Raw genomic sequence first — 13,124 nt, 5'->3', positions numbered from 1 at the left:
ATTGTCTTTTGTCTTACATAGTTTCTTATAACAAAACTTGCTTTCATTTGTTCCTCTGTAAATAATTCTCTTTTTTCCGGTGGCTGCCTTTAAGATTTTCTCCTTAGTGTTTATTCTTAGTAATTTGATTATGATATATCCTGGTGAGATCTTCTTTTTATTTCTCCTGCTTGGGATTTATTAAGCCTCTTAAGGATCTGTGATATTATTGTTTTCCCCAAATTTGAGGAAATTTTGGCCATTATTTAATTCTCTCTCTGTGCCCTACCCTCTTTTCCCCTGGGTCTTCAATTACACGTTAGGTTGTTTGCTATTATAACACAGGTCACCAAGACTCTGTTATTTTTTTCTCGAGTCTTTTTTATTTCTGTGTTTCATCTTTGATCATTTTTATTTTTACTATAAGTTCAACAGTATTTTCTGCAATATTTAATCAGTTCTTGATGACAATAGTGAATTTTTCATTTCAGATACTTAATTTTCCATCTCTTGAAGTTCCATCTGGCTATTTTTTAAAATATATATTTCCCTCTTTCTTCTCACTAAATTCATGTTTTACTTAAAATATTTGAGCATAGTTACAATAGTTGTTTTAATATCCTTGGGCGCTCGTAACATCATCTTTATTATTCCTCAGACTGTTTTTATTGATTGACTTTTCTCTTGATTATAGGTCACATTTTTCTGCTTCTTGACACTCCTACTAACTTTTTATTGAATGCTGAACATTAAGAATTTTATGTTGTTGAGTCTAGATTTTACTGTCTTATTTTGAAGAACGTTGGGCTTTGTTTTAGTAAGGGGCTGTTATTTGTGTCCAGGTTGATCGTTTTGAAGTTTGTATTTAAACTTTGTAAGCCAAAGTCTGGAGTAGGCTTTACTCTCAGGATTAGTCACATTACTAAGACAGCCCTCTAGAATCTGAATTGCTTCTCTGAGTGATGAACAAGGTCTCTCCAATAAGGCTGGCTGAAACACAAATGCCTCCCAGACTTGAGTAAGCTCTACGAAATATTGTTCAGTTCCCAGCTTCCAGGTAGTTCTTTGTCTAAATTTACGGAATTTCTTCTTGCATATCTACATCTTATTATTCAGTACAAACTGAATGGGGTCCTTATGTAGATTTCTGGAGTTCTTTTTCTTTGTAGAGCCCACCTTTCTAGAACTCTACCCCATAATGTTAGGTGCCTCAGATTCTCTCAATTCTGTCCTCTATCTCCTCAACTCAGCAAAACAGTTGTTCTCTGTTGGAGTGCCTCTTCCATGTTCCATGGTTGAGACTGTGCCTCCAGGAAGAGGCTCAGAGTGATTGCAGAGCTCACCTCATTTGTTTCTTTTCTATCAGGGATCACAGACTTGCACTGCCTGTTGTTCAATGTCTAAAATAATTATTTCATATATTTTATGTAGTTCCCCCTTTTTTTTTAAGATGGAAGGTTTAATATGATTTCTGTCATTCTATCATAGCTCAAAGTAGAAGTCTTTTTTTTTATACTTCAACAATGAATCTTGGAAAACAGTTTGGCAGCTCCTCAAAAAGTTAAACATATAATTACCATATGACCTAGGAATTCTACTATTCAACATAATTAAAAGCAGGGATTCAAGTGGATATTTGAATATGCATGTTCATAGTAGCATGATTCATGATAGCCAAAATTTGGAAGCAACCCAGTGTTCAACAAAAGATGAATGGATAAACAAAATGTAGTATATGCATATAATGGAATATTATTCACTCCTAAAAAAAGTGAAATGCTGAAACAGGCTATAACATGGATCAATCATGAAGACATAAAGCTATGTGAAATAAGCCATACACAAAGGATAGATACTGTATGATTCAATTTATATGACGTACCAAGAATAGGCAAATTCATAAAGACATAAAGTAGAATGGAGGTTGCCAGGGATTGGTGGGGAGGGTGGATGGCAAGTTACTGTTGAATGAGTTTAGTTGGGGAAAATCAAAAAGTTCTAGAGATGGATGGTGGTGATTATTGCATAACATTGTGAATATACTTAATGTCACTGAATTGTGTACTTAAAAATGATTAAAACAGCAAATTATATGTGTGTGTGTGTGTATGTATACAATCACAATAAAAAATTACCAAGACAGAAAAATTTTCCATCTATAATAAAGGATTTCTGACAAATCTTTCAAATATTCCAATAAAAATCTGACTCCAAAATTTGTGTAACACAACAAATAAATGCAATTCATGATTATAAACCAGATCATTTTGGTATAAAGTATAGCATTGTCCCAGTTGGCAAAACTCAAATGAGATCTGAGGATTACACAGTAGCAATTTATCACTGTGAATCTCCTGATTTTGATGGTTTACTGTGTTTAGGAGCATGTCATTGTTTGTAGGAAATACACACAAAGTCCAGGGTGATGGATCAATCTACTCTCTTAATGGTTCAAAGAAAAGAAGATCATTTGTAACAGATCTGAAATTTTTCTGTAAGTTTTTTATGGTTTCAAAATTTTAAAATATAAATGACAGTATTAAAAAAGACTGTGTAATGTTATCACATTGATCTGGTAAGAGTAGAATTACCTACAGTAAAATCACAGTAAACCATGCGTTAATCTTTGTAAAAAGTTTAAAATTAAAACTTTGAAAAAAGAAAAAAAAAGAGGCAGTGAAGAACAAAGTCTCTGCTTCAGACTAAAACTCAATGTCTTGCTTTACAAGAGAGTAAAAAGGGAAAAAGACAAAACCAAGGTGGATATCAAGCACTTATACAAACTTGCCGGCAAATGTCTGATAAATGACCAGAAATCAACTCTTAGTTACTTACACAATGGTTTTTCCAATGTGCAAAAATGATTTCTCTACAAATTCCCGAACGCTATGGACTTCCCCAGTAGCTATGACAAAATCCTCTGGCTCATCATTCTGCAACATCAGCCACATAGCCTAGAGAGAGAGAGAGAGAGGCAAATCCAAGTTAAAGTTGAATGCATCCAGTTGCCCCTTGGGAAAGATAATGTTATCAAAAGCATGTAATTGGATATGGACATTGCTAAAAGGTAAACTGAGGCACATTAAAAAATTTTTCTTTCAAGAGTTTATTGGAGCATACATCAATTCAAATAGGGCAGAACTAAACCAAAGGAGGTTGGGAGCGCTGCACTAACAGAAAGTAGGAGTAGGGTTTTAATAGAGTAGACACTGAAGCACAGTAAAAAAAGTTATTTGATTGACTCTAGTTTACACAGTTGCCTTATTTGAAAAAGTGGAGATAGCTGTTTGTGATTGGTTGTTCTTAAGTTTCATTTTCTTGGATTTGAGTGCATGGACTCTGGCTTAGGTTTTGGTTCACTTACATAGGCTTTTAAGGCATTAAAAGCTGCCTCTGTCTAATGCTCTCCTTATATGAATTCTTTGACCTGCACAGCTAGAAAATGAACATGAATTTAACACAATATTCTAACCATCACAGTAGTGGTTCTCAAACTTGAATGTGCATGAGAATCATCTGTGGAACATCTCAGTATAGATGCCCGGGACACAGAAGTCTGGACTCAGTAGACGTGAGAACATTTAGGCATCTTGATTCCCACACAGCAGGTCTTTGGGCTACAATTTAGAGGAACAAGTATCTGTGGCAAAGAAGCTTTTACATATACTTAAGAAAGGAAGAGTTTAAAAAGTATTGCCAAATTTTCCTTAATATCATGGACAGAAGGTAAGAAAAAGTCATTTTTTTTAAAGACAGATGATTTTCCTCAAAAGTAGAACCAAATTTTTAAAGATAAGGTTAGAAATTTACCAACGTGCTGACATCAAAAAGCAAAATAATCAAGAATCATTAATGGGAAAAGAATCATGTGATGAACAAAACTGCCACTTTTAAAAAGTTATCTGAGTGGCAATAAGAATGTTTTCACCAGAGTTCAGGATTCATCAGGTGGCATTTCAAGGTCAGGTACTCAATGGGGGCATCATACTGGTGGTGCACTTTTTCCACAGGAATGAGAAGTCTAGTTGGGCAACAATGCAGCTGCATGTCTGAGACACAAACTGGTGGCAACTGTCATAGCCTGGCTTCACTCAGTTGTAACTTTTATCAGTAGCTATACAGGACTACAGTTTCTATAGTTTGGAACTGTACATTACTTTTTGTGATTTTGTTGCACGGAAGACACAGATTAAAAAAAATCATAGTTTATAGTTGACTAAGCATGCCTCTTTAATAAAAATCCAAGCCAAAAAAAGGTGTTTTTTCATCATTCTTGCCCACTTTTCAAAATAAAATGGGCAAAGGTAATAGGCACTTCATTAGAACACAGTCCCCAATATTATGTGTATTAAACTCCTGTAACATTTAAAGAAAACTATTTTGGTTGGTGTCTCCCCAGCTGCTATTGGAGCTGAAATATAAGTTGCTGTAATCAATGGGGCAATTTATTTTTTCTTAGAGAATGTAACCCAAAAAGTTTAATTCCTCTTTATTCATTTGAATTTGTGGCATCCTTCTGAAAAATAAAAAAAAATGATCTTTCCCTTTAAGTTATTTCTTGTGAATATTTTGTATTTTTGGTCTATTACAAGACTATTTCAAATCATATTCTTGTTCTATGGAAGATGATACCTTTGGCAATTGTATATGCCTTGGAGATGGGGTACACTGGCTGGGACAATGGCAGTAGATTCAGGTCAGTGATATACCGAAAAGTAGCTAAAGAAACTGTCTTGGCTAGGAGAGAGTTCTGCTGACATTAATGAAATTTCTGCAGCTTCATTTTGCACTAGGAGTTCACAGTTGGTGAACACAGTTGATGAGCAACACTTCAAAAATTGTTAAGTTAGTATTAGTAATAAAACTTGATCAATTTTTAAAAGACATAAAAGTGCAAGATGTTCTCTTTATTGGGATAGTCCATGCAACACAGAGTTTACAAAATCTTTGTACCTCCCTGAACTCAGGGATCAGCTATTAAATGCTCTAGGCTGAGAGGATTAGTGGGTTCTGAAATGCAGCCCAGCTGTGCTGGCCAAGCCCTGTGCTCAGCACCCTTTGTTGTGAAGGTCCTCACAGGGCTGTCTTTTGTAATGGGCACCAAGGCACATGAGCATTAGCACAGGCCTGGTGGGGGTCTACCTCCCAGTGTCTCTGTGCCTTGCATGTGCAGTTCCTGCAGCTTAGAATACCCTCTTCCCTCATTTGTCTGGAAACTCTGACCTCTCCTTCCAGATCCCATACAAAAGCCCAAGATCTAGTCCTTGAAATAAATTCCTATTATCTCACTGAGTTTCCACGTGACCAGTGGCACACAGTATTGTTGGCTTCCCTGGGACTGAACCTGCCCTTTGGCCACCCTTCCCCAACTAAGCTGACCCTCCCATCTTCCCTGAGTGCGCGCGCGTGTGCACACACACACACACGCACACACACACACACACATGCTTGTTTTGGCTTTCTTCAAAAATACTTTCAGAGTTTTTAGGAAAAATTAAATTATGCTTCTGGCTACAATTTCTATTTGAACATTTTTCTGAGGGATTAGTGTATACACTTACACGTGTTTTACTCAAATTTCCATTCTAAAAATAACATTTAAAATAGGTCTTTCAGGACTGCTCAGCTTATTTCTTTTGAAACACTATGTTGTGCTAGAATGGTTTTGAAAAAATTATATTTTTAGTCGTGTGAAAGAAAGCAAGAGCTTGCTAAAAATAAAAGGAGAAAATATGATTACTCGTTAATGGTAGATTACTTTAAACACTAGGCACGAGTTCCCTGGTACTTGCTTTGTTCCCTGACGGGAATCTGGGGATCAGTAGGAGACTCTCACTTTCACTAAAGTGGGTGCCAAGAATCTGCTCTTTTCTTTTCCATCAGACTATCTGTGGCCTTTGACCTATCAATTTCTAGGCATTTCCTCTAAAGTTCATATTGTACCAGACTCCAGTCTGGGAATGGGAAGGGAAAGGATATACAACCCCAGATTTATTTGTTATTACTGAATAGTTTACTGGTTTTAACAGAGGGAAAGGGCTTTGTTTAAATTTCCACTGAGCATAATTAATGGTTATTGACTGGTAAATGAAGAACAGGTGACATTCTGGATTAGAAGATAAATGATCTTGTGTTTGGGTGTGATAATGGGTTAGTAATTTGCCACAGAGCCGAGGCCCAGTGCATCCCATCATAATGCTAGATCATGTCCAGGACACAAAGGCCCCTGTGTGAGAAGTACTCAGCCATTCACCTCCTTATACAGCTGCACACGTTGATTTGGTCCATTTATTCTCTGATGGATAGCACAACTGAGGCAAAAGCTCACCACTTCTCACCTTCCTGTTCACATGCTGAACATATGACCCATAACACAGCCAGGCCACAATCTGTGATCAAATCGCCACTCGGCTTTGACGTCTGACTATAGAAACAATTTTGAGGTTACATGTTTTAGATGTCAGTCCTCTCTCTTTGTCTCTCCAGGAATGAAGGAGAAAAAAGAGAGTCTTCCCACATTCTTTCAGTGCCCTTTAAGGATATGACTGACTTATCCACTTCCTCAGATACTTATTTACTTTCAGCCGTGACCTGATCACCAGTGCAAACAAAAAAATCTCCTGCTTTTTAATCCATCCCACAGGGAGGAAAGACAGTTAAGGAATGTACCAAGGCTTTAGATTCTTCAACATAAAAATATCCCTTAATGGTGAATGAAAAGTGCAGTTTTCAAATCATGTCTCACATTCATTTTGCTTTTAAGGCACATGACGTAGAGAAGAGATCTGACACCATACCATTGACATTGAAGGCCAAGCGTAGATGGTTATAAATATTAGTTAAATTTGGACATGTATTCTCTGGTAACTATATAATTATAGACAGAACATATCTGTTCTATAAATCTAATTTAGAGAAGTCAAAATAAAAAAAAATTCAAGGAAAAATACTCTGTCCCAAAATGTACTCTTTGGCTATTCAAATCATGAATGCGGAAGTAGGTAGTGAAGGATCATTCCGCTTTCTTTGATTTGGTAGCTCTGGAGGCTGTTCACAGCTGGACCAGTGAAGGAGAACACCCAAAGTACATCACCACAGCCGACTAACTACACCTGATTCCATGCATGCCTTTTGGGGTGTGAGGTGTGTTTGTCTTAAAAATCTGGATTCTACAATTGCTTCCACCTCGCCATTAACCTCCAGTTCAGTATCCAAGCCACAAACACTTATTAACTGAGCTGTCATCCATGAATAACAAGATTTGTTAATCAAGGTTATGTTTAACTATGTTTATTTGACTGCTGCTTTTCCAGTCCTGTGCTTTGTGCTTTATGTGCTACTGTCATAAAAATAATCTTAGAACCATATGTATACATATATACATATATACGTATATACATATACATATACATATACATATACATATACATATACATACACATGTATATATTTCAGGGGAGAAAGTCTATGAAATAATTCCAATAAAAATCAAGGGAATTTGAACAAATGGAAATAAAAATTCCCAATAAAAAATGCCAACTGGGGCTCCATTCACATACATTTTGTCTTTAAACTTTAGTAGCTGTCTTCATGATGACAGCTTGGTATTTATACAGTTCAGGTCAGGAGTTCAAGTAGTCTTGCGCTATGTCAGGCTTTATGCTTTGTAGTACCCACATATGTAGTCCTGAGCATTAGTATGGGAGACTACCCCCTACTAAGACATAGTTGGGAAACAGGTACCAAATGACTATATAAATAAAACTATATCAAGAAAATTATCTAGTATAAAACCAAAGGCTGGCCTTAAGGCCTTCTCAATCTAGTAATTTTCTTCATGGACAAAAATACTGTGGTTTGTAGATTCCTTTCATAGAGTTCTTCAGACATTTTAAAGATACAAAGTTACTGAAAAGAATCATTAGGTAATAAATTAATAAAAACAATAAAATAACAGAACACAATTTAGAAAGCTATAGAGCTCTTGTTTCTTACTTTTGCTATTAACACATTATTTTACATTGATATAATATGCACTGAAAGAAAAAAGGCTTTGTGTCAAAATTGGCCCTGCCCTCTATCCCTATTTTCTAGCTAGGCACATCAATGTACAAATTCCAAGGGCAAGGGTTAGTTTTCCTCTGGAAACAAGAGAAAACCTAAAAACTCATAGTCTTGTGTTAATCATCCTGAATCAGTTTTTTCTGGGATACTATAGGCAGATACAGATTATGTATTTATTTCTTCTATTAATCTTTGAGTATATTTTATCTCTTCTATTTGTTCCATTTCTTTTTCAGGCGCACCAATTATGCACATGTTGTATCTCTGTTTTTCTATTTTCTGTGCCTATTACACCCTATTGAATCATTTTTAGGCTTGTTCTTTTCCCTATTATTTTATGTGGTTTCTTCCTGCCTGTTCACCTGATTCTTTTCAGTAACATTTGTTTTAAATTTTGTTGCTAGTGGGGCTTCAGTTTCTGGATGGATTTTCTTTTTCTCTTCCATATCTTTCCTGATTACTTCTAGCTCAACTCTTCCATTTATTTTCTTTAATCCAGGGGTCAGCAAACTTTTTCTTAAAGGGCAATGTAGTAAATATTTTAGGCTTGTGAGCCATATGATATCTAACATGAGTACTCCATTCTGCTGTTGTGGCACAAGAACATATACAAGAACACAGACAGTACAGAAACAAATGGGCATGGCTGCATCCCAATAAAACATTATTTACAAAATCAGTCAACTGGCCCATGGACTGTAATTTGCCCACCTTTACTTTTACCAAACTCAACAAAAATATGTTGCCTCTAATTTTTTTAAATCTATGGAGAACAATAAACTGAGCTCCAGCTATGTATTTTTCTTTGAATAATAAATACTCCTTATGATATGTGCTATTCATCTGTTTTACTCCTTTTCTTCTCCTTGCAACCCTCTCTTCACTCCCACCTCAGGTACAGATCCTGGAGTAGTGCCTTTCAAATTATTAATACTATTTGAACAAGGTTGGAAATTTGCTGAAGAATCATATGAGGCACAGGAAAGTGCACTGAGGGCACCCTTTCAAAGTTCTCTCAAAGCCTCTCATTGAACTCATGGCTGTCCTCGTTTTTCAGCACTTAGTTGATTAGTGTGGCTTGCAGAATAGTCCATAAACAACAAGGCTGTTATGGTACTACCTGGCAATCATTGCTTCCTTGCTGCCTTTACAACAGATCATAATTTGCACTCTCAGCTAGGAGGCTATGTCACAGACAGCAAAATTTGTTCCTCCTTCAGCAACATCCTCTTGCCATTCTGCAGTATAAAGGTGGGTATACTGAGGTATTCTTCATTCCTCTGTAATACCATTTTGTGGCCTTTTAGGACTCAAAATTAATTTGAGCAAAACATACATCTTGTATGTATGTATGTATGTATGTATGTATGTATGTATAACATAATATATTCTGAGTACATAAGGCATTAAGCAATTATATGTATCCCTAAATTATGTGAGTATAAAATCATGTATGAAAGAACTTTAATGTAAAATCCACATACAAATAAGGGATGCTTCACGTGTCTAATCTGCTTAATAAGCCATCCTAACATTTCATGGTTTAAACCTTTTTACGGCTGAGGATTGTATGAACTGGTAATTTAGGAGGGCTTGGGGTGGATGGCTCGACTCTGCTCCCTGTGACCAAGGTGATCTGACTGGGGTTGCTGGCCTCCCTCAGAGGCCTAGGTCCTTGGTGCTCAGTTCTCCTCCATATGTCCCCCAAACCTGTGATCTCTCATTGTCCAGCTCAAGCTTTTTTACAAAACAGAAGCTGCAAGGTCTCATAAGGTCTTAATAAGACCTCACTTCCTCTCATATTACTATTTATAGGGTCAGTCCCAATTCTTACAAAAGGGAAATGGATCTCCTTCTTTATGAGAAGAGCTGTGGAGTCACAGTGCAAAAGGGCCTGCAGAACAGGAGGGATTATTGCAGCCATCTCTAGAAAAAATCTACCACAAAGGCCTATCTTGCGATGGCTATCACAAAAGCTGATTGTTTCAATATAGTAATGAAATGACTATGACTGCCTTTAATATAAGCATTATTGCTTCAGCTCGTAGTTTCTATATAGAGCTCCATCTATCTTTAACATTGTGTGGCATTAGGTTTATATGAGGGTGACAGTAATTTGAGGACTAACACCTGGAATATGGAAATTCACTTTCAGGTCACTGTAATTTAACAAATACTCTTACTTGGCCCTAACATCACTACTGTCACAACATACTTCTCAGAGTGGTTGTTTCCTGGAGCGTGCCCAGCCACCTACCTCAACCAGGTGTTTCCAATTACCTGTTCCCACTCGCATACCCAGGTAAGCCATTCTAGAATTAGTTCCTGGCTCAGCAGGAGCAATATAAAAGCTGTGGGCATGCAGCAGGAAGTTACTTTATACTCATGACCCCCTGATCGCCCATCTCCCTGCTCATAGTTCCTGGCCTGAACATGTTCTTGGGAAGCCAGCTCTGACTTTTCTATGACCTTATCCCTCAAGCCTGTCCTGGCTACCTGGTTCTGCCTCGGTCTGACTCTGACCTTTGGAATCCAACTTCTGGGCTTGTTCTGGGCTCCCTTGAATAACAGGTCCCAGTGTTGCCATAGATCTCTCAGTTCCAGGTTTGATAATCATTGTTACCAGTAAATAAAAACTATATACACACCATATTATGTGCATTATGGGAGATGTTGACAGGACCTTACAAGCTTAGTCTAAACAATAGAAATATAGGGGCGTCTTGGTGGCTCAGTTGGTTAAGCGGCCAACTTCAGCTCAGGTCATGATCTCGCGGTCCGTGAGTTCGAGCCCCGCGTCAGGCTCTGTGCTGACAGCTCAGAGCCTGGAGCCTGTTTCAGATTCTGTGTCTCCCTCTCTCTGACCCTCCCCTGTTCATGCTCTGTCTCTCCCTGTCTCAAAAATAAATAAAATGCTAAAAAAAATAAAAATAAAAAAATAAAACAATAGTAATATAATGCAAGCCACATACTGAATTTTAAAATTTCGATTAACCATATTAAAAAAAGTAAAAAGAAAAGGTGAAACTAATTTTAATGCTTTATTTAATCCAATATATACAGTACAGTATCGTTGCAATATAAAACATTATCACAATATTTTACCTTATTTTTTTGTGTATTAAGTCTTTGAAGTACAGTGTGTATTTTACATTTATATCACATCTCCATTCAGACTGGGCACACTGTAAGTGCTCAGTAACCACATGCAGCTAGTGGACACTACACAGGACAGGTCAGGGCTGAAGGGTCAGCTTCGTGTGAGGAAGGAGAGTCCACCTGCTATGGGATGCACTGCCCTACCTATGTGCTTAACCTGTCAAAGACTCTCCTGGAGCTCCATGGAGGAGGCCTCCTCATCTCTGTAGCAGAGCTGGAGGAATAATCTTCCTCTCCTCCCTCCTTTGTAATTGTCTCCACCTCCTGACTTTTCTGGCAGTGACTTCATCTGTGATGTTAACTAGAAGATAGAGAGCTTGAAAAGCAGTATAACTAGCTCCTAATTTATGGTCACCTATATTTGAATGCTTGCCTTGTCCATGTACAAATGGGCGACAGTACTACATCTCTAACTATTTATTCCCCAATTAGAATACCTGGGGAGTAAATACCTAGAAAACCACTTATGGGTATGCTGAAATACAGTGTTGAGGAGAGGAGGCAGGAATTCTCAAATTTTAGTGTGCATTAGAACCATCTATAAGGTTAAAAACAGATTGCTGGCTTCCTCTAGTCCAAGAGTTTCTGATTCAATAGGTCTGGGGTGGGGCCTGAAAATCTGCATTTCTAAGAAGTTTGCCTAAGCTGGGGCTGCTTGTCTGGGACCACACTGAGAACCACTGCTTGTTGTAGCTGGAGCTCAGACTTGGGATCAGACCACCTGTGTTTAAACCCCAGCTCCAGGCAGGACTCACCTGGAAACTTCTGGCAAGTTCCTTAATCTTCAAGTTCCTCAGAAAAATGAGAACAATAACAGTATTTACCTCATAGGGTTGTTTTTAAGATTAAAGAAGGTAATATAGGTAAAGTGTCTGGAACAGTGCCTGAGACATAGTAAGTGTTCAAAGACTATTATTTATCATGATGATGATGATGACAATGATAATTACGTAGCTAGAGAGGGTTACTGGTGTCTGGGAGGATCTAGTTCATCTCCATGATCAAATTCTTGCACCCATATACGGCACAGGGAGGGGAGACTTACAGGGTGGAGTGAATTTAATCTTGATTCTGTTAGTCAGAGCCACAGAATTTTATAGCTGGAAGGGGCCTCAGAGATGTTCTCATCCAATTCAATTCATTTTAAAGGTGAAGCAACTGAAACCAGAGAGATCATGTGACTTGCTTAAAGTCATATACCTGGTTAGTGCCAGAGCTCGGAGTAGAATCTCAATTTCTCTTTCAGTATTCTTATTGCATTACATGAACATGCATTTTCATGTGAAAATTCTATTAGAAACGGTTGTTAGGAATAGCTGCATGGACTTCTGTGGCCATGTCAGTCAGTTAAGTATTTATGGAATACTTATTTATAGGTGCTAGGTGCCACTCTGCTAGAGTCTGATGGTGTATCAGGGAGGGATAAACAATGTAATGCTGTGCCTGACTTATGGACTGCCAACATTTATATACAAAAAGGGTTTTAAAAGTTCAACATTGGATTTAAGAAAGAACTTCTGAGACATAAACTCTAGGTAGTTTCCAGAAGACATTAGGCATGGAATCTTTCTAAAACCTTCCTCCTAAGCAAGACTATCCTTACAGCTCTTGCTGAGGGAGTGAATCAGGCAGCTGTATTTAAGCCAGGTGACTTGTTTCTATACCTTCCCTCCTTCCCAAATCCCTTATCATGGATGGGGACCTGACATATTCTAGGCCAGTCTGTCTTAAAAGAGTGTGTAGTAAGAGACCCAGAGACTGAATGAATGCCACAGCACTGAGCACTGGGGCTGTCTGACTGTCACATAGAGGCAGCCAGCCCTGCTGAAGTCCAGGGGAGGCCTACAGAAGAAGCAGAGCAGAGCAAAGACCTATTTGGGTAGAGGAGTGGGAAAAGGTAGAGTACAAGGTTTGGGTGGTGT

General features: G+C 37.8%; 1 protein-coding gene across 3 annotated transcripts in view; it reads right to left on the bottom strand.

Moving 5' to 3' along the window:
• The window catches only part of GMDS (GDP-mannose 4,6-dehydratase), a 629,590-nt gene that overhangs the window by 119,026 nt on the left and 497,440 nt on the right, over nucleotides 1-13,124 (bottom strand). For all 3 annotated transcript variants that reach the window (XM_043590959.1, XM_043590960.1, XM_043590961.1), the window contains exon 8: nucleotides 2,815-2,933. In XM_043590959.1, the coding sequence (XP_043446894.1) occupies nucleotides 2,815-2,933 (119 nt within the window). The remainder of the gene's footprint in view (nucleotides 1-2,814; nucleotides 2,934-13,124) is intronic.

The sequence above is a fragment of the Prionailurus bengalensis genome, chromosome B2 (genome assembly GCF_016509475.1).
Source record: "Prionailurus bengalensis isolate Pbe53 chromosome B2, Fcat_Pben_1.1_paternal_pri, whole genome shotgun sequence".
Classification (NCBI taxonomy): Eukaryota; Metazoa; Chordata; class Mammalia; order Carnivora; family Felidae; genus Prionailurus; species Prionailurus bengalensis.
This window is presented reverse-complemented; position numbering and strand designations above follow the sequence as displayed.